General features: G+C 31.3%; 1 protein-coding gene across 1 annotated transcript; it reads right to left on the bottom strand.

Annotated features, from left to right (window-relative positions):
• Positions 1-9,624: 9,624 nt before the first annotated feature.
• Positions 9,625-21,251, bottom strand: LOC118054122 (ABC transporter G family member 32). Its single transcript, XM_035065568.2, has 24 exons — positions 20,727-21,251; positions 19,838-19,958; positions 19,607-19,695; positions 19,427-19,511; positions 18,473-18,632; positions 18,197-18,273; positions 18,047-18,100; positions 16,954-17,044; positions 16,551-16,852; positions 16,193-16,474; positions 15,598-15,914; positions 15,307-15,467; positions 15,131-15,234; positions 13,969-14,128; positions 13,731-13,853; positions 13,541-13,632; positions 13,123-13,455; positions 12,760-13,050; positions 12,463-12,546; positions 12,213-12,346; positions 11,876-12,103; positions 10,979-11,150; positions 10,634-10,888; positions 9,625-10,166 (listed from the first exon to the last, which is right to left on the bottom strand). Exons 1-24 carry the CDS (start codon positions 20,999-21,001, stop codon positions 9,894-9,896), a joined length of 4,263 nt encoding a protein of 1,420 aa, XP_034921459.1. The 5' UTR covers positions 21,002-21,251; the 3' UTR covers positions 9,625-9,893.
• Positions 21,252-23,849: the final 2,598 nt, after the last annotated feature.

Consider the following 23,849-nt stretch of genomic DNA (forward strand, 5'->3'; position numbering starts at 1 on the left):
TGTCTTCCTCCTTTTATTTTCCTGTTCTTCTCATCTTTGTAGATTAGGTTAAGCTCTTTCTTTCCCAGAATTCATCGTCTCATATCGAAGTGAGATTCGATTTCATACCCACTTGTTTAACCCATATGAGATCACCAGCTAAGCTGGCTAGTAGCCCAGCACTCACGAAAAGGTCACCCTTTTATGGAGTTTAATCATACGCTTGCATACATAAATAACTCGTTAACTCAAGGATTGAGTTGATGAAATCAAAATTCTAATATTGACATTTTGCTACGCGCATAAAAATGTATTTGTTACGTTTTGATTCGTTACTTTAAATTTTTTTTTTTTTTACGGTTTAACATGGTTATTGTTTTCATCCATCGATAGTTTATATAAATCATCTTGAGTGTTGATTTTTAAAATGGTATTGTTTTAATATTAAAAAAATATTAAACAATTTAATTTTAAGAATATTTTTTTTTTTAAAATCAAACATGATTTTGACTAGATAACCTAGGTTATAAGTTGCTTAGTTTAAATTAGATTAATTTATAATTTTGTTTTTTTTTTTTAATTTGATCCGGTTCAAGAACTAGATTAATAAATTATTGAGTTGATTTATAAGGTTAAGTTGGAATTAATGACACTAGAAGATAGCTTTTGAGATTCAAAATTAAAATATGAGGAAGGGATGCTACAGCGAAAGATTATTCTTTTGTTTTATATTAAGAGAAAGTCGTATCTATTATTTTTAATTAGAGACATCATGATTTTAAGAGGGTTTTTTTTTTTTTTTTTTTTTTTTTTTTTTTTTAATATGAGAAAAAATATCTAGGTATTGCCAATGTTTTTTTTATAATAGAAAAGGTATTTAAAATCGTGTGGAGATTGATTCGATATAATCCAGTTAATTTGACAAGTTCAAAGACAATCAGATGACTAGTAAAAATTATAGTTTGATTCAAAATAAATATTTAAGATGAGATTTTTTTATTAATATTCAGACAAAAATATTTTAGATCAATTTGAATCAACCAAAATTAACATGCCAATCTGCATATTGAGTCATGTAACTATAATAACCCCATAAAAAGTATATCAAAATAAATTATGAAGCTCAATTTCAATAAATTTAATATTGAATGATGAAATTAAAAAAATAATAATAAGAAAAAGATGGAAACAATTTGAGTCAAATTGTTAAACATGCAATTAGGATCATGAGATTAAGATAACTTTATAAAAAATAGATTGAAAAAAAAATTAAAAAACTCAATCTCAATAAACCTAATATTAAAGGATATAATTGTAATTAAAAAAAACATAGATTAAAAAAACCAAAGAAAGAAAGAAAGAAATATATTATTTCAATAAATAATATTTAATGAGAAAGGATACAATAAGATTGCCTTCTCTTTTAGTTTTTCTTATTAATATACATAGTAATAAATAACTCACTAATAGCTAACACCTGAGTAGATGGTATTGCATTTTCCATTTATCATTTTGTTTTGGTTGAATATAAATTATAGCAAGATATTTAGAATGAGATTATTGTCGTAAAATCTAATTTTATACTCATGCAATATAATAAATGAGGAATATTAGAGAATTGTAATAATAAAGATAAAAGTAAATGGGATAAGATAATATGGATATAAGATCGGATTACATTGTAAGAAAAATATAATATATTATAATGGATCAAGAAAATAAGTATGTTGAATTTTGTAGGAAGGTTCAATGGTTGGTTCCAAAGTTTTCAAGATAGCATAGTTTGCAATGTTTTTTCAACATTTCAGCACTTTTTTCTTTAATTTTAATATTTATTTTATAAGCTTATATTTTATTGATAGACTTTTTACACAAGTATATGCCCCATAGAGTGGTTTTTTATGTTATAATTTTGTTTTATTATAGTTTAATAATTGAATATTTGTTTCCATTGTGTTAAAAAAAATTTTTAGGTTAAATAGGTGATGAGTTTTTATATAATGATCAATAATTTTTTCATCATCATTGTAGCTAATGACACTTGTAACTAATATAACAGTTACTATTATTATTATTACTAACTAACAACTATTGTGACAACTTTTACCCTTATTATCTTTACAACTTTGTTACCAATATGACTATAAGTTAGGATTTATATATCCATCTAGAAAAAAAAAAAAAAACACTTTAATTAAAGTACATTTTGTATAAGGATTCATCAAAAAAAGATCGCCAACCCCACATATATAATTTTATTTATTCATCTTTCTTTCTACTATTTACTTGTTTTTTAACAACTTTATTTATTTTATTTTATTATTTTCAAGCAACTTTATTTTTTCTACAATTTCCTTCTCTTCTTCTTCTACACTTGTTTTCTTTCAATCATAGTGTTAGGCAAAACAAATAACATTTTCTTAATGTTTTATTTCTAGTATCTTCATACTTCACTTGATTTAACAAGTCTGCTACCTACCTTCTCTGAAGATTATGTTCTTAGTTATAGTTTCTTTTTATTGAAACAAAGGAACAAAGAACATGTAGCACAATTGACCCATAAACATTTGAACCAGCTTCAGTAGATTGGCATGTTTGGTGGGACTTATTTAATTTTTGTTCAATTAACCATAAAAAATATTACCAAAGAAAAATACATGTAAACTTGTTGCTGCTACACTTGATGAACAATTATTACAAGCAATAACGATGGGCTAGTTTCTTGGTTGTGAGGAGCCTAATATTGCTTCATCACCATAGATTCCTATGATCAACCAGTGTTAGATATGATATGAGAAGTATCTCCATCTTATAACTCATATTTAAAACATAGAATTGTATCTGAACATATCCTCATGCAATCACTCATGTTTTCACCACTTTTAACCACGTCACCACCATCAACTATAGACAAGCATGTACGTGTATTTATGCTTCAAACATAGCTATATACATCTCTTTTACATATCAGACGCCATTATAAGGCAATCACTACTAGTTATGACAAGTACTAGTTAGTCAATTATAGCTACTAGTAAATGAACAACTTTTTATTATCTTTTAAACCTCTCTAATGTTGATATAAATGTCATTTAGATAGAGATGGAGAACATAACAAACATAACATGCTATAATAATATTGTGGTAGTCAATAAAACTATGCGATCCATGTCAAATCAATTGAATCATATATAAAATGAATTGCGACAAAGCATGTTTGGAGTTATATGAGTCTATACACTTGAGATGTAAGTTCCAGTGATTTCTATAGACATAAAACTTTAGTAAGGATGTTTGAAACTATCATGTCTCATGTAATGTGATATATACCAATGTATCGACATAACAATAATAACAATACCCTAACCTAGGCATATTAGTCTTTACACGCTGATTGTTTTGTAGAAATATAGGCAACCACATACAAATTATATAGCCCCGATCTTTTTTTTTATGTAACAACCTGTTACTAGGTAGCTTAATACCCCATAAACAGTTTTACAATAAAAGAGTCGCAATCTCCTTACACGATAATCACCTTTTGCTAGTTAACAAGAAAAGGGAATGGCATATATGATTGAACTAGCCAAGCACCTAAAGAAGACGTGGTTAAAAATTAGATGAACAATAAGACTTGTATATAAGCATTGATATATAAAATGTGTTGACAAATTGCACCTAATTCTTAAAGGAATAAATATTGTAGATATCAAACAATTCTCTAGGGAAGACAACCAATCTATGAGGTAACATATCACTAGGTTTAAGACCATTGTTACAATGATGTAGTGAACCCCTTCGTAAAATTAAGGTTGTTTGGTTTATCACTAACCAAAACAAGTTTTTCACCAGTTCTCTACATTATTACCTAACTTCATCAATAATTAGAATGAGCACTTCTATATAACAAAATTAAAAGTAAAATTGCCTGACTTACCCAAGATTGTTCAAGACTTAGGAGAGTCAATTAAGAGTTATGACCTTTAATTTATGATATTCAAAAACTAAGTACACTATATATATATATATATAACAAAGCAGAAGTGTATTAAAATAATTCTAGAAAGAATATAGTGGAACATAAGGAAACAATTCATAGATATTAGATGTTTAGACATCTATATCCTAATAGTTGATAATGCTCATTATGAAAAGATATCGATAAAATAAACAAAAAAAAAACCATTAAAAAAAGCATACTTTGTTGGCTATTTGAATAAAGTTTCAAACACTTATTCAATGACTAACTCAAACTCTAATAAAGAGTTAGAAGAAGTGCAGCAATAACTTGTATTAGTTATAAATTAAAAAAGGAAGAATGTTTGAAATTGATGTATTAAGAAAGTTTAAATAGGCTAATAAACTCAGTAGAAAAAATATAAAAGATATCAAAATGGTTGAAGAAAACAAAGAACACTCCTATGAAATCAAAATAGTTAAGGAAATCTTTAACCAATTAATATGTTAAGGGAAAATTAAGCTCCTTAACAATCATTCCATCCCTGTTGCTAACATGATTAATAGGAAAAAAGTATTATAAGTGACATGATTTATAAGGACATGACACTAACAATTATGTTCTCTTCATGAACTAGATTCACAAGGCATTAGAAATGAGTTATATTCTCTTTCTATAAAAAGGATGAAAATGGATAATGATTTGTACCCTATGGTAACAACTACAATGATTATCTATAATTTATAAAGACTCTTTTATGATGGTGAATTATAAAAGGTAATGCTTGATCAATCACGATAAATGTTAGAATTGGTCATGAATAGTAGGAATAGAAAAAAGGTACATATACTATTATAAATCCTAAGGGGTGAATAAAATTATGAGGTAATGCTGATTCAATAATAACTTAGTAGCTTTTTAAAAAATTTAGGCCTAAAAGACAAGATTACAATGATAGGCGTAAATACCAACCACAACATAAATTATCCAAACCAAATAATGAGGAGGATGAGAATCTTATCATCAACCATCAATATACTTTAGATTTAGAATGGAGATGAAATAAGTACAGTTGTCTAAAACTCAATCTAGAAGAATGTAACACCTAAACACCTTAATAAGAGGAGATGATGCACAACCATACATTTTACCAAAGAAAAAGATTTTTGATGTTGAATAGACCAATAAAATAGTTTATAATAAACATCTTCAAGAAGCACTCAAATTCAATGTATGAAAACAAGATTGCTTTTAATCCTATATAAACCAATAATGATGATTAACTATCATTATTTAAAATAAAATAAAAATAGAATCACAAAATGATATAATTCCTTGAAGAAAAAATAGAAAGGGTTCCTACTTAAACACCAAATTTATATCAAAAGGTTGTAATAGACTATAATATATTAAAGAGATATATTACTAAAAAGATCTCTAGAAAAATAGATAAAGGTTATTATTATGATAGACAAGATGTCTACGAAAAATAATAATCCAAGAGCTAAATAAGTGAAGAGTAAACCAAATGCCAACATAAGACTAGATGTCAAAAAAAAAAAAAAAAAACACAAGATAAAGTTATTTGATGTGCTAAGGTACCACATAAAATTCTTAAACAAAGAAACAAGCATCACAATATTGACATAAAAAAATATAGCAAATGATCTCTTAAATGGGAGTGTCCATATATGGTAGCAAAAGTTCTGAAAGTAGGTACATATCATCAATAAATCAAGCTATGTAAATTCACTATTAATTTATCAATGATTAATATTTAAATAGTTATTACCATCATATGAAGACAACACTAGAAGTTGATATCTTTAAAAGAATTATAAGATCAATCAAAATATCATAGGAACGATATTACTCTAAACACATTGTTTGTGCTTAAGGTTTAATGCTTAGGCTTGATTTTGTTTATTAGTTTGAATTTATTTTTCTAGACTTTTAACATGAATTTAAGTTGCTATTTCAAGTATTGTAAATCAATATAGATGAATAATATTATTTAAAGAATAAAAAACTAATACAAAAATTATTCTTTATTTAGTTTCAAATACAATGTACTAATATGAGTTAGGCTATTTTCACAATACAAATTAAATTTCTATTTCTCTATTATAAAAAAGATTTGAGTTGTTAGTTTAGTATAATTAGTAGTTTAAGCTAAAAGGACAGTTTTGTTCAAAAATTGTTCAAGTAAACCTAGAGCTTTTTTGTTCAAGAATTAATATACTAAGGTGAAAATAAGTTGGATTTCATTAAAAGAAACTATGAAATACAAATTTCAATGATTAAATTGTCAGAAGTATAAAAAGGACACATATTTTTTGTTATAATAGTAGAAAAGCCTAGGAAAAAAAATTATTTCTAAAGTCAATACTAAGTTTCTTCATCTAGTTTATATTTCCATATATTGTAAAGGTTCTAGTTTCTAAACAAATTCATCTTTTTATTTGTTCATTGGCATCCCAAGGTGATAAGACCAAAATAATTGTGAAGTTTCAATTGTAGAAAGATATAAGTATTGTTATTTGTAAATATAATATTAAAGATGAGAAGATATTTTAGAATTTTCAAATGTTTATGAACTTCTTTATTTCTTTGTTGAATAAAACCTAGAAAATCATGAAGTCCCTGCATATAAATATGAAATAGAGAAATGGTAGCCAACAATATTTTTGTATTTTAGACAATTGAATCTCAGTAAAACCTTCTGACATTTTCATTCTTTACCAAAGTGTTGTTGAATTATGTTATGCTAGCCAATGTCCAAGCCATAAAAAAAATATAATGTAGTGGTGTCATTACTAGGGTTAATGAAAGAAGAATTCAAGTTTTTTGGATTATTTCTCTGTCAAGTACCTATGGTTTATGTTGAAGGGAATTGAGATTTTTATGAAATAAATGAGCTTGTAGCTAGTAAATCAATTATGACTTAAACATTGCATGCTGTGAAAACCTAAACATCATGCCTAAGGACTAGAGCACGTTCTATTTTAAATTGCATTGACTAAATAGCACTAGATAGCATGATTGGCATGTTAGATACGTGTTAAAACATGATCAACAAATTTAGATGAACAATGTCACTTGTCCCATTTATTTGATAGACTTGATTGATCAATTTAATTAAATATAATTGGTGAAATATTCATTTATTTAAGAAATAAAAGAATAAAAAAGGCATTGTTTATACTAAAAATAAACATCCATACATTAATTAGATAAGAATAATAATTGTTCATTATTGTACAAGAAAAGATAAGATGAAATTGATCATGAATAATATGATCGACTAACAAGTTCAAGATCAAACATAAATAAAAAAGACAAGACAACAATTAATAAGAAGAAACTGGTCAACCACAAGAAGGGAGTCACGAAAATTGACTATGATGAAGGGAACAATAAAAAAAGTTTATGTAATCAACTAAAATTTCTAGACATATAGAGATAGAAATCATCTATGTAACTAGTTAGGTTCCATAACAAATTAAGATTTATATATCTAAAAGAAATGATTTAGTTAGAGTATTGTTTATATTATAATTCATTCTTTAATCTCTTTATTTTACATGAACAATTTGTATAGGATTAAGTTTAAGATATTACTAGGAATTTAATATCCTGTACAAATATAAATAGTCATTCAAGTGCTATAACTAGCCCCACAAATGTAATTTCGTTCATTCAGTCTACCTTTCTTTCATGTATTTACTTGCTTTCTTTTATAACTTGATTTACTTACTTTTATTGTTTTCTTTCACCTTTATTTTTTCTTACAATTTCAATTAGGTTTGAATTTCATACTTTTTAAGATTTCTTTTTTCTTGAATTTTATACATGGAAACGATTTAAGAACAAATATATATATATATATATATATATATATATATATATATATTAAATTCACATGCAGATTTATATGTCAATAAATAAGTAATAAAAAAACATGGCATATGTTTGTATGAAAATTTTATATTAAATCTGTTTATATGACATTACTTATAAATATACTACATGCACGATTATTATTATTAAAATTAGAAATGATGATTGTGACAAACTAGCATCTCTGTGGTTTTATTTTTCTCCCCTAAAATAGGCGATTGGGTAAGCATGTGTGAGCAGAAATGATTACATTTAAAATGGAAGGGACCACTATACACTTGTTATTTTTATTATTATTATTATTATTATTAACATAAATTTTTAAATCACCTTCCACACATCTTAATTAAACTTACACACATCTTAATTAATTTCACAAACAATAAAATTAATAACAATATAAATCTTTAATAATCTCAAAAATACTCAACATCATGACTATTAAAAAAAAAATAAACTCAACTCTAGATTTATACTTGTTATTTCGTTTTTTTTTTTTTGATAACTCGAGGTGTCCGGGTCAGCTTGCGCGCACCACAACTAATCCTCGGGGCCCACTGAACATCCTGCAAGCCTAGTGAGCAGGTAAGACACCGTGGGGGTGACAGAGTACACATAGAAGGTCGAACCCGGAACGTTCACAAGGATTGAACTTGCAGTTGACCACACCAGCTAGGCCCTCAAGTGTTATACTTGCTATTTCTTTTTTTCTTTTTTTTTTAGTTTAACATGGGTGTTCGGGTCAGTTTGTGTGCACCTCGACTAATCCCACAGGCCCTGAAGTTAACGACCATGTAAGCCTCCAGTGGCCATCATATGAGCAACCTAAAGTTCAAACCTGAGACCACAGAGAGAACAAACCTCTTGATCCCAGGCTCTTACCACTCGGCCCTCAAGTGCTATACTTGCTATTTTTTTTTTTAGTTTAACGTGGGTGTCCGGGCCAGCTTGCGCGCACCTCGACTAATCCCACGGGCCCTGAAGTTAACGACCATGTAAGCCTCCAGTGGCCATCATATGAGCAACCTAGAGCTCGAATCTGAGACCATAGAGGGAGCAAACCTCTTGATCCCAGACTCTTACCACTAGGCCACCACCTAAATTGTTATCCTCGCTATTTCTTGAGTTGGCGAGTGGAGGCTGATCACCTTTTAAGTCAGTGCAATGATGATTAAATTTAATACCGTAATGTCAGTTGGACTGACATGTGTCCGCTACTGCTTCTACGATGTTATTTAAAAATTTTGCATAGTTTAATTAAATTGTTTCAAACAGTGTTTTTAGACAATTATTTTTAAAAAAGGTTAATATTTTTTTATTTTTTAAATTATTTTAATGTTAAAAATAAAAAAATTATTGTTTTAATACCTTTCTTAAAAAAAACATATCCTAATGAAGACGCTCTTCCATTACACTACTGTTGAAGCTTTCGTTTTAATCTGCAGGGCGAGAAGTTCCGCACTGTTTTAGCTTGCCTGCCAGTATTAAAAACTCTATTTTTACATTCACCCGTCCAAGATGCTCAAATTCTCTCATGCCTAGCCAACTGTCCCAAGCACTTTCTCGACCTCCTAAAATATAATATAGTATATAGACAGGCATTATTTAGCTACCATGTTCACAAATGTGCGTGTGAAATTAACTGTAAACAGAAAATGTCAGTGCAGGCTCTACAGTTCAATGATGCAACTACAGTTCAGTAAATATTTCTTGTTAAGAAATTGGACGCAGACTGTAAGCCAATATTGTTTTACACCAACAAATAAGAATTTATTTTCAAGAAGATAAAAACAAATAAATCATTCCATTAAAGTCATATTCATATGAAAGTCTGAGGGGGCTGCTATAATGTCAGCATCATCATATACGGATATTCCTATTTGTAACATTGGATTTGAATTTAGGGTTCTACTTTTACTGTTTTATTTGAATCCAGTCGTCTTGGCAACACTCTACTTCCCCCGCCCAAGTTTGTTGTGCTCTTCTTTTAGCTTTGGCACGCTGCATGAACAATTAGGTGCAAGATTTTTATCACTTACAGACAATAGTCACCTTGTTATCTCCTTTGGAAATTGAAGGCTTTTATTGCAAAAGCGAAGATCACTCCAAAAAGCACGCAGAATCCAACCACCATAACACCGGCGACACCTAAGAAATCATGCCTGTATCCAAACACTTCCTGAAGAACTTGCTTCACAGGCAACGGGCGATCCCCTTCGGAGAGCTTCATTAGTTTATTATCATCGCCATACTGGGAAGTCAAGAGACCGTAAAGACTCCAGGCTATTGGGTTTGCCCAGTAGTACCAGCTCCACCATATGGGAATTCTCTGTTCACAGCAAATAAATCAACAGATTTAGAAAAGCAGAACTTGTAATGGATATAGCAAACAGTTCAGGGTCTTTTTTTTTTTTTTTAATCATGATATTGAGGTTTAAATCAATGCTGGAAAACCACTTATATTAGCTGATAGCATACATTCGCAATATGAACAATCAATCAAACAACTCAAAGATGCTCATTGGAAGGACAGGCTCGGATATTCAGAAGTCATCCTACGGATATACGACATTTCCATGAATGAGAAGTGAGTGGTTAGTGGTTATAGCAATTTAGAGGCGCTGGTACACGGTACATTCTGCACTATTAGGTGACCTCTCCAGCAATGGACAAAAAATGCTATGACTGAAATCAAAAACATAATTGCAAGATGCAAGTTCTTTCCCAGTTTTGCCTGTCTCTCCAAATACAAGGAGCACCTAGGGAATCAAGCTAGACACGCAGTTAGTTCTTTACCTTGTGAGGAATCATAAAGCCACTGAAAAGGTTCCAAAGCATATAAAATGGAGCAGCAATGATGGAAGCCACGTTGTGATTTGGTGTGAGTGCTGTCGTCATCATTCCATAAAAGGTGAAGTATAGCATGGTAAAATACATGAAGAAAGAGTACCAAATAAACTTCAAAGCAGTCCAGTCAAATGATGCCATGGAGTAGAAAATTGTGCAGTATATAATCGTTTGTCCAAATACGTAAGGGAATTCAATAACAACCTGTACACAGGGAAGAAATTCAATGGTCGTTTTTGAACAATCAAGAGGTATTTTTACTTCGAAAGGTGGAAACAAGGCCAGTAACAAAACCTGCGCAAAGGCGAACGGTAGAGCTGAGTACATCCCTGCAGCTCTCTCTCGATATGAAACAAATCTTTCAACAGAAACAACAGGTTGAACAGCAGATGCATTGGTTATTCCAATAAATAGGACGGCCGAGTACATGGATCCCATTGCATTGAATAATTCTTGCACGTTCTCCCTGGAAGAAAAGTATTAAAATATTAAAATATGATATATAACATATTTAAATTCTAGACCAAGGAAATGTGAAATTGATAATGAGAGAGAACAAACTAATAGAAAAACAAAAACAAGTGTTCAAAATTGTTTATCAATGAAAAGAGGAAAAGATCCCTCCTCTTTCTCACAATTAATAGAGGTTCTTTTCATCATGATCATAAGTCACCAATTTCACTTTGCATGACTTTGTCTTGCATTTCTGTTGCTTACGATTACAGCAATTTAGACCGACATCCATATCATATAGTTTTGTGCGCCTATTAACCTTGTAACAGTGCTAAATAAAATTGCTCTGATTTCTAAACGCTTCTAGGGGACTGTAGCCATTAAAAGTTCATGTGACTGAAACTAGCTACAGCAATCAAGTGGAAACAAAGGTGCAGAATAAAGGGGGAGGAACAATAAAAAAATTCAACTTGCTTCCAAGCTTCAGGGAGTTTATGCTAATTGTGGTACAATTCCCAACGTGGACCCGGTAAAAGAACATGTACATGATTGATTTTACATCATCATCCTCTTTAGCAAATAGATCATTAGAAAATGTTTGAGAACACAAAGTACAGTAGTAAATTATGCAGTTGCAATACCAAAAGTAACCAAGCATGATTGCGCCCCAACGTCATTCAATGTGCAAGAATTCATAAAATTATGAGAGATTGCTTTAACAAAGTTTAAGCAGGAAACCTTTTGGAACCAAATCTCCAACATATTGTCCCAAGCATTAATGAGATGATCACGGTATAGAAGAAGCGGACTGCAGTGTATTGTGGGTTTCGCCAGTAAGATAGATTTTGCTTCCAAAGGCAGGCTAATAACTGGTCAAAAAATGACTGACAGTACTTGGTTGGAAAGTTCAAGTCTTTCGCACTACTGTTTGGCTTGCTTAAATTTTCAACCAACTCCCTATTACGTCTGAAACAAAAGAAGACATCAAAATTTCATGAGCTAGGAGGAGAAAAAGAATAGGGGTAGTCCTCCATCAAATTGAATAAAAACAAAAAGTTCTGGGAACTGGACGTACTGATGTAGATTTGATCTTCGGTAAATTTCAGCAAAGTCCACACCTAGACGGGTTTCTTCCGCTGAAGAAGTAACCTCAAGCATCCAGGCAGCAGGGTTGTATCCATGTCTAATCTTTGGCACTCCTTCAACTGCCTACAAAACAATTGTGTATAGCACATGGATGAATACAGCCAAGTTCAAATTTGATATGTAGCACAAACAAGCCACATATCATATATGTTAAGAGGAATAAAAATGTGTAATCTGACCTCAAAATACTTGATGAGCTCACAAGACCTTGGGCCAAGAGGACCAGCATATATTAGCTCTCCTCCACGCTTCATAAACAAAAGCTGTAAAGAAAGACATGGATGATCAGAATATTGACAAATATATTACGAACAATATAACCTTTAATGCCTCTAGTCTTTTCACCAATCTAATTGAAGCGTGGACAGATCTTTAAGAAGAGAAGCATTTACCAGCTCTATTCAAGCTATCGGTATGTCATGTGGCACCGGATCAATGCAGTTTATATATTGTCCAATTAAAAAGAAAATGAATACCTCATCAAAGGATTCAAAAATGTCTATGCTTGGCTGATGGATTGTGCAAACAATTGTCCGTCCAGTGTTTACTATATTCCTCACAGTTCTCATCACAATGGCTGCAGCTCTTGCATCCAACCCTGAGGTGGGCTCATCCATGAACACTATGGATGGGTTAGCAACCAATTCAACAGCAATTGTTAACCTTTTCCGTTGTTCTGTGGATAAACCATCGACTCCAGGCAGACCAACCAGTGCTCCACTTAATGGAGTAAGCTCCACAAGTTCCATGACCTCCTCAACAAATGCCTGAAAAGTTCAACCCTCACAATGTTATGTTTTACCAAACGCATCAAATAGCACAAAAATGTTTATAATTACCTGCTGTGTATCCATGTTAACTACTGTTGGTAACCGAAGCCAAGCCGAGAAAAGAAGCGATTCAAGAACAGTTAAACATGGAGAATGAATATCATTTTGCTCACAGTAACCAGAAATTCTTGCAAACGTCTCTTGCTTTTTGGGATAACCAGATATACGTATGTTCCCTTCTATGATCCCTCCAGTTTTCCTACCAGCTAAAACATCCATGAGGGTGGTTTTTCCAGCACCACTGACTCCAACCAGTGCTGTAAGCACACCAGGCCTAAATGCTCCAGTAACATTAACCAACAACTGCAATCTGTCTTCTACTATCCCTTGTTGCTTCAGCTCCTGGAAAGGTATCAGGATGAGATATTTTCCTTTCCAAAATATTCCAGAAAACTTATTACATACATGGGAGGAGGAATTTACACACCACAGGGACGTCAACGAAGTAATTGATATTGCTGAAAGACATGGAAAGAGGCTGAAATGGTAGAACCATGCCTCTCGGCTTGAAATATTTTCCTGCCAGAAGTTACAATTAATAAACACTTAAAACATTCAGTTGTGGTTGACATTTACTAGAAATTAGAAGAAAACAAATCCAGAATAAAGTTATTAACCATTCAGTGAGCCAGAATGCTTAAAGTACTCCCTCAGTTCAATAACAACATTTTCTCCTTTCCTTCTCTTGTCTCTCTCTTGCAGCTCCTCCTTGGAAACCACAGCTTGTTGCTTCCCCAAAGCTGTTAAACAATAACAAAGACCTTGGTGTGATTACCTCTCTACTTGTTTGTTTGGACAATCAATGCAAAGGAAGCACAGGATTAGAAAACTGTTCTCAAAATAGTGATGGCTTACGATTAAGGTATGCTAGGAAGAATGTGAACAGAAGATTGAATAGAACTGTATATCCTAGCAGAGCAGCAATTCCAATCCAATACCAGTAGCTTTCTGGAAATAAACTGCGTGCTCTCAGTATTGCCTCACCTAATGAAGAGTCTGTGTCGTTCCCAGCTCTCTACATCAGCAAACAAGAAAGAATAATGAGTTTATATCTTCAAAGCATGAATGCTCAGTTAATTAATAGAAATTAATTAGATGAACAAGGTGCTAAACCCAAGCCGATTGCATTTTGGATTTAGGAGCTCCAAATGTTACGAGGGTTACCCTCAAGGTTATCATAAAAAATAAAAATAAAAAGATTTTCCTTTCGACAAATAGAACACGTATCTCGAGCATAGCCAAAAGAAATTGACAGGAAATGATTCATATATATTCACATAGTTTATGCTCTGACCGCAGTGAATGACTCGTCATGGTTCATTTTTTTATTTGTCTATACATAATTATCATGCTGAACTAAATAAGATTGCATATAACTTGACTTGAACATTACAGTGGGTCGTAACTAAAAAAAAAAAAAATTAAACGCATGTTTGTCAAGATGGACTAGAGAAGGATATGAATGAGAAGAGAGGGACTGGGTATTCGCTTTGGCAAGAAGGATGGAGAAGTAGGAAAGGACCAGAAGGATCCATGATTATTTTCAATCCTCCCAATTATTTCCATTCTTCCTCTCCTTTGTAATTGGATGGGTTGACTCTCATCCTTCCCGTCGCTCACAAAAAAACTAGATGGATGAGTGATCATCCATCCTTTCTCCTCTCCCCCCTTCCATTTTACTCCATTCATCCTTCACCCTATCCATTTTTCCTCCTAAAAATCATTCCCTCAAGTCAGAATTGTTAACTTAAAGCACAATACTTCCAATCAAACAATATGCTTCGTAACACTAGTAACAAAAATATACTTCCATGTTTCCTAGAGTCAATGAACCTTAAGTCCAAATCAACAATCAATAATTAAACTTTTTAAAAATTCATTCACAAGTAACCTAACAATTGAAGGAAAATAGTTTATGAAAAAACCAACTTAGTGACTTGCAATTTTACTGAGTAAAAGCCAATGTAACTAGTTGATTTCTAAGGAAGATGGAAACAGATGATCATATAATAACAACCTTATCCCAAGAATGCCCAAGGAATTCATTCACTGATGCTGCATTTTGAGCATACATCAAAGGAGAAACCCAGAAACCCCATATCCACCAGCTTGGGATATAATCTGTCACAGCAAACAAAAAGAGTAAATAAAATGGAATGAAAATAACCATAAATCCTGCAAAACATTGATTACCTCTCGAAATGATGTATCCTCCAAGAGCCATTACAACCAACATAGCAAAAGATCCAAAGGTGTTGGCAACTATCATATGACGGCCCAAGGATCCAATTACACGAAAGAGAGCTATAGACATTTGGTGCAGAAAGAAATACAACAAAAACTGCCGAAAAAATCTGCAGATTGCAGCACTAAAATTACAAACTACCGCCAAAAGCTATAGCAGATTAACAAATTAAAATAACAAAATACATTCCAAGCAAACTTCAAAACTGGAAGAAAAATCCATGAAAGATTTTAATATACCTGGTAATATTAGGATCATATCCAATCACATAGTATGTGACTGCCACCCAGAGACCAGATTCCATGAGTGAAGTTGGAATACTTAAGACCCAAGAAGGAAGTGTGTATGCCCAGCTGGGGTAGAAGCGCAAATCCCTATGCTTGTAGAGCACTGGAAGCTTGGCTACCAGCATTGAAACCTCCGTAAAGCCATTAAAAAGAATAATGACCATGGAGAAGTATATCGCCCCAACAAATAAACCTCCATCATAAATCGTGTCATGATGCATGGTTGTGCGGAAAAAAACGCTCATTGTGATCAATGCAACAAGAAGAAGCTGCAAAATAATTCTTAGAAATTGTATTAACTAGTGGTAAATAGGTAAAATCATAACCACATCCATCTTCCTGATCATTAAAACAGAAAAGCTAAATTAGGAGGGAATGGAAGACGAATACAATAAAAAGTCTAACAAATAAAAGGGAGTGATTATTAACCAGCTCTCATCGTCAAGAAGTTAACATTAATTATTTTTTCTATCAAGCCCAAAGAAATCATTTCGCTTATCACCAAAAAAGAATTTTGAGATTTCAGCCAAAAAGGCAGTAACATTACCTGAATAAATTTGAATACATAGATAAATGAATTCCGTTTCATTAGAAGCTTCTGCCAGTTAAAGCAGATCCTGAAAAGCTCACTCTGTTTTACACCGAACTGAGAAGTTGACAAAGCTGCTGGATGATTGTAACGTTTGTCAAAAGGAACTGCCAGTTCCTCAGACAAACTTCGACCAACAAGAAATGAGTGAAAAGCTTCAACAAACTTCCTCGGAGGTATGTACCGATAAGGGCGATTAGGAACAGACCAGTACTGCTCTTGGTCCTTCTTTGAAATAACCTGTATAATGAATAACAATAAGATAAATATAACAATAATGGAGAATAAACTCACATCCAAGCTCTTTACTACTTACTTCTTGCAAGAAGTCTGCCACGTTCTTTCTCTCAGGGCACCTAAATCCCATAGATGAAAAGAAATCTAGAGCTGCATCACGGGGTCCCTGGTAAACAATCTGGCCCTCACATAAGAGCATAACATCATCAAATAGTTCGTATGTCTCGGGAGCAGGTTGCAGCAAGGAAATGACAGTGGTACCATCAAGTGCACGGGTTGAATGCCTTAAATATTTGATGATTTGATATGTAGTAGAACTATCGAGCCCGTTGGATATTTCATCCATGAACAGCACTCTAGCCGGACCAACTAGTAATTCACCTGAAAATCAAACACAGATGCATATATAGCATTCTGGCACACACGAAACCACAACCCAAAGAAAAACAAAAAGATAAACACAGGTCAGTCAATATATGGACCTGTTGTAAGTCGCTTCTTCTGCCCCCCCGAGATCCCTTTAAGCATTTCATCACCAACCAATGTGTCAGCACATATGTCCAAACCTAAAATCTTTGTCAGATATATTTTAGTACTTCAGAAAAGTTTTTAGGGATGATTCTAAGCAACTACTTGCTAGATAAATTTGCTCCATACATGCTAAACAATGTCCCATTCTTCATTTAAGAGGAATTTTTCCTTTTTAACGACCTCCCAATTGCTATTAACTTTTACCCAAACTAGTATCTGTATGGATGGTTAATCCTGAGCAAATAAAATTACATGTCAAAAGTTCCAGCATACAACATTTCATTTGGAAAATGCAGAATTATTGATTCCAATTGCTTATTCCCAACCCAAACTAAACTTCGATGGAAAAACAAGGATGCTATGCTAAGAGCTTTTTAGAACAACAGGTTTCTTTTCTTTTTTCTTGATTATGTGGGCTGAGTGGCATAAATAAGACCTGAAGCATCGCATACTCCAATTGGTATGAACAGGCCACTGACAGAAGAATGCAGGATAACTATGAAACAAATTGAATTCAGAAAATAATATAGTTGTTGGAGCTTCAAAACAATTAGAAAAACAACGATAACCAGCAGCAGTCCAAAAGAAGACTTGTTGGTAGATGTTCTCTTTATAAATAAACTCAGTTTATCAATAAGTTCAATCCATGTTCGAAAGAACAGTTTCACATTACTTTTCAATACTATTATTTCTATGCTACTTTGAGATAGTAAATTTCTGCACAAAGCATGCACAAGAAACAGTTTTAGCAGTCTATATTATTATCCTTTCAAACATCTAAGATAGTCAACCTCATTGACTGCATTTCCATGCTAGAGTAAATTTTCTTTAAAGTTCTATGGTTCTCAAGAATATCATTGAAAAAACTTTAAAATACATAAAAATAACAAGAAGGCTTTCTCTTCCAAAACTATCATTAAGAGGATGGACTGAGTTTTTCAATATAAAAGATTTGTGTACCCATAAAGAGCAAGGACTTTATAAATAATATAACTGCATCAGGATTAATGTATACACAAACATTAACCAGGATCTAGAGAGTACCTTCATTATGTACTCCACCACTAGGATAGTTTCCTTTCCCCCCAAAGCTAATGACTGGAAAGAGAAAAATATAGTGAAGATCCAACCCAATCAGCAACAAATTATTAGGCAAGAAAAACTGGCTGGAACAAGTTTACAAACTATAAGTACCTTCATAAATATATCAAGATCTTCATCAGGTTTTATCCCTGCGAACTTCTCTCTTCTTGCAAGCTCCAAAAGCATATCTGATACAAGCGTCTGTGTCAGCATCTAGGTAACTGGGCACTGAGATCTTAGTTCAGATATTCATAAGTAGGTGCAGGTGTGAATTTTTGGGATAGGTCTTAGGTGACAATAGCTAAGGGGATTCGGGAGAAAAAAAAGGAGACAAAGAAGAAAACAAATAAAGCAGCACAGCCATAGATATGATTTTTTAAATCTTACCATATTTGGAACCAACACCTTGGCAGCATCCTGCAAACTCTAGAGTTTCTTTTACAGTCATCTCAGCCACATGCCAATCATGCTGACTGACATATGCCGAAGTCCTCGGAGCAACAAACTCATTTAGACTGTGTCCATTATAAGTAATTTTCCCAGACATCTTCAATTGCAATGCAGAGTGAATAAGCAACAAGACAAGAAGATATTCAGCGAGAAAATCACATTAATGGAACCACAGATATTACTTTCAATCATATGTAACTGGAAAACACATCATCACATGATTCCATGGCTGAAAGAGAACGTGATTCTCCATGCAAAAGATGTATATTTGCATAGGCCCTCAAAATTTGGTCCATCTTCATCATGCAGCATAGCTCCATTGATGAAATGATGATACCTTGGCAATACGAGAGTCCAAGGTTGCTCGATGTGCTTACACTAGCACTTCTATTATAGGGATAATTTATACCAACCATATACTTTTTTTCAACGTTTGACTACAATTAACTTTAAAAAAAAAGACAAATATCACTAATTTTTTTTATTGTTCCAATTAAGTACTTTTTAAAAAAGTACTTGATTTTAATAATAAAAAAAGTATGTGCATCAAAATCCAGAAAACAATTATATACTTGATTGACATAAAATGAAAGTTGAAGTACTGGTAACTATTTAAAAGTAAATGACACGTCATCAAATAATAAAAATATTTGATAGAAGATAATGAGATTTAAAAATTTAAAAAAAAAAAAAAAAAAAAAAGTGCATTGAAGGAAAATAAAATCCATATGCTCCATTGAAAAAAAGGTATAAATTAAGCTAGAATGTAATTATTTCATTTATTATTACAAGAAACCTATCATGTCAACCCGGCAGAGGTTCGGGCATGGGAGAGTTGCACCAGAAGTCATCCTATTTAAATTACTTGTAAGATAAACAAAATCCTAGTACCTGCAAATCATTTCCAAGACGTCCAGCAAGAGCTAAGAGTAGTGTTGTCTTTCCAGAGCTTGGAGGCCCCAATAGGAGGGTCAATCTACAAAATAACACTCACACCTAAGACCAGAGAGAAAGAATGCGACTCAAAAATAACCAACCGATCCCACTCATGTAAACTCAAAACTTGAATACCTAGAAGGCCTTATAATCCCACTAACATCATCCAAAATGGTTAGCTTGCTTCTGTTTCCTCTATATATCCGCAATTGCCTTAAAAGCCCCTTTTGATCAAAACATAGATACAAATAGATTATATGAAATTCAAAATTATTGAACAAGAAGAGATATAGCCAAAGAGCGAGATCTCTGGTCTTAATTAAGGAAAAGGTATACGAACAAGCTTCTTAACTAAGATTGTTATACCTCGGTCATGTTGAAAACAAAGTTGGGGATGGTTGGGAGTGCCCTACTTCCCACATGGACAAAAGATTCGACAGTCACATTCTGAACACGAACCTCAATCTTTGGAAATTCCAAACGTACTCTGTGAAAATCATAACAAATCGAAGATAGCAAGTGTCCACCCAAAAAATTAAGATAATTTATGTTGAAGTTAAAACAATCAGTTATGATCAGTTTAGTTCAGAAGAATCAAACCCAATAAGCAATTAATATTGGCATACTTTTTTGTTTTTTTTTAGAGTTTTAGACAAGTGAAAGCAATGGTTTATATCCTCAAAAAACACATTCATTTCACTTCTTTTCTATATTACATATAAATATACATACATACATATATGTATATGTATGTATCTATGTATGTATGTATCAAATTGCTCGATTTCTTTTAGTAGTCTCTTGTATCTCTATGATCAACAAAATTCTTGGTATTTTTATATATACAATCCTGAAAATGTATTTATCTTAATCTAAGTTGCAAACCTTTCTCGCCTTCTCCCCACAATTTACCATTATAAAATAAGCATCCCCGGCCATAGATCTCTAATTAACAAATGTGAAAACTGAAAAGTAATAAATATTCTAGATATATATATATATTTTCTTATAAAAAAAATTCCATGCAGTGGAGCATAATTAAAATCTGACTCGTATGAATTAGGTTAGGTGGACACGCTTAGCTATTAATTAAGGTCTTGTAAGTTTGTTTCAACTACTAAAAGACCATATCCAAAACTGATCAACTAATTAACAAAACCTACAACTCATCAAAAACAAATAAAAAAAAAAACTCTTCAATTCTTTTCACTGATGTTTTCTGAAAACCGTTACAAGAGAGGAAGATTTTACGTACGCGTCAAGTCGCTTTCGCATCCTGTCAAAGAATCGCTCAGGGTCTTCATCAACAGAGCTAACCAAGCGCTCAAGCACGAGCTTCTGCTCTTGTGCCCCGAGTTCACTTAGATCCATCTCTTTATGATCACCAACAACATTCTTGAAAATGCCTCTCCGTACTCGAGCATAAGTAGGCAGGCGCTCAAGCGCCGCCCATCGAAGCGCCTCCTCGTCCTCTCCCCCCTCCCTAAACGACGCCGTTCTCGTAAACGCATTTTCAGCCGAATTCCACATTTCACTTAGAATAACAAAAAATCAGATCGCTTCTAGATCTAAAACAAACCAATCCAAACAAACAAACAGAACCCTACATTTCTCATTTGGGGAGAGAGAGAGAGAGAGAATGTGAGCTGTGCTTATCCTGTCAGAATGTGTGTGAAAATGTGAACTACTTGTAGCTCACAAGATTGGTAGTTGAGCTTCGCATTAATGGCTTGCTCTCTCTCCCTTCCTCATCTCCAGTGAGAGTCGCTTCTTGTGTGTCCGTTAAAGTGGTTCAGAGATGGCTCATTAATAGCCGCGGGAAAGACAAACTTGGAGGAGTTATTTGTAACTTACACTCGCTCGTTCATACAATTATTTACTCATTCCCCTTCACCACCCTACACGTGTATCTGGAATATTTATTTTTAGATAAATTAGTTTCTTATCACATGCTTACTGTTTATATTATTCAACTATATATTACATATTTTTCTATTAACATTTAATAAGTTTATTTAATTTTTATAAAAATTAAAAACAACATGTTTATTTGATTAAATTAGATTTTGATACTCGAAATATAAATATTTCTTGTACAAAATTGGATAGTAATTATTAATTAAAATATTTTATTTTTTATATTTTTAATTTATATATATAGAATAATTATAATTTTATAGGAATTAAAAATTATGAACGTATACACATAGAGATATCACTACAATTTCAAAAAGAAAATGTTAAAAAAACTCTTAATTTTCGTATAAGCATGTGTAGAAATTGAAACAACATTTCTTCATATTTTTATATATAAAAAAAAAGTTCATATTTTTCTTTAAAAAAAAAGGAATAAAGCTTCCTTTTTTATGCGAATAGATTTTTTTAATTAAAGAAAATAAAATGAGTTACTTGGAGTTTTTATTTAAATATAAACTAGTTTGATTATAGAGTAAAAATAAATATAATAATAAATAATAAAATATTTTTTATTTTTATTATTAGCATTTGGTAAATACCTATAATTAATTAAAAAATCTTGAAAAATTTGAGAGAGAAATAAATTTTCTAAATCATTATTAAATTTCAAAGGCTAACATTTATATTTTAACATTATAAAATTGCAATGTATTTTTATACGACAATATCTATTATCATTACAATATATATGAACTAACTCTTTTATTTAAATAAGTCATCTTTTGATAAAATCTATTCATATCCCATGAAAATTTTATATAGGTTCCTGCTGACTTAAACTATGATTCACACATATAGATAAATATTTATGAATCCTTTCGCTCGGTGGAGTTAAAGTTTAGAGATAAAATAGAAGTCTTACAATTCGAGTTTATGATGATTTAAAAAGCTTATTAATTCTTGAAATACACATAGTTTGTGAACAGGCGTATAATTAAGAATAAAAATGGGATTATCCTATAGTTTGTGAATTAATATTTGGGTGTATTATAAAAAATTTACTACGCTCATATCTTTTTTTTATTATTTAGGAGGTGTGTGAGAAAATGTAAATCAATTGTTGTTGAAATGTTAGTTTAGGAGAATTAGTTTTTTAAGAAAATTGTTTGGAAATTGGGTTAATTATTTTAATTCTTGTAAATTGTTAAGAAAATTGTTTAGAAATTGGGATTATTGTTGTGGGATTTTATGAATGTGGTTAATTATGTTTATTGAGAAAAATAAATTGGAAGAAATGTTCGAAACATATATATTTTAAAAGTATAAGTTAGTAAAGTTTATGTTAGAACATATAAGAGTTTGTATGAAAATGGGTAATATGTAGAGAAAAACAATAAAATGAATAAATTCGAAATTAATGGAAGGTAATTTTATTTAAACTATATATGTATAAAGGTACTGGTATTTTTAATATAGTAGATTTATTTAACTATAAGTGACTTTTATCGGGAAGTTAATGAATTAAGTTTGAGAAGCTATTGAAAAAATTTATAAAATCATTTATTATTTTATGATTATATTTGTTGCAGGTCCATTGCACACTGTTGGACATGGAAAAATAAACAATTACGCACTTAACATTAAAATGGATGAGACATCCACTTTTCATGTATTTTAAAAAAAATCATGTTTTATATATCAATTGATGATTTTTTTTATAAGGTTTTTGGATTTTTACTTGTTTTCTTCAAGCTATACAAAATACCAAAGAAATAACATTAGTAATAAATAAGTCATATTTCCTGTATTGTATAAATGATACAATTTTAGTTATTCAATTATTCATATATAATCAATTGACTAATAATTTAACTATACTATCATAATTTTATTTACATGCTATTATAGTCGATTCAAATAAAAATATTAGCAGATATCTTATCCATAAAATAGTTCAACCTAACTTTATATATATAATTTTATAGTGTTTTATTTATTTTCCTAACTTGGTATCAATATCTAAGTTTCTTTTTATCGATTGGAATTGAATTAAAAAAAAATCCTGAAACTAAAATGAAAATGTAGTAATTTTTTTATATAAAAAACATATAATCTATTTAATTTTTTCATGCATATCCAATATAAATTTTTATTTATTCTCTATTTTATAAAGACATACTACTATATCATTTCATTAAAAAAAGACTTCATTGAACATTAATAAGCAATAAATTAATACATAAATAAACTCTTATACTATGATAAATTTCTGAACAAGTTGAAATACCTTGATATAAGTCGATTTGGCCTAAGAGATGAATTTCTTGATTTCTCTGATTTTATATCTTATATCAAAAAAAATATTCAATATACATTTTAAATTAAAGCTTGTGATATAAGCTCTGGTTCAAGAAAAGAGAATTTATAATAAATTTATGTCAAGAAATTATGATTCAAAGAA

Source organism: Populus alba, chromosome 18, assembly GCF_005239225.2.
Source record: "Populus alba chromosome 18, ASM523922v2, whole genome shotgun sequence".
Classification (NCBI taxonomy): domain Eukaryota; kingdom Viridiplantae; phylum Streptophyta; class Magnoliopsida; order Malpighiales; family Salicaceae; genus Populus; species Populus alba.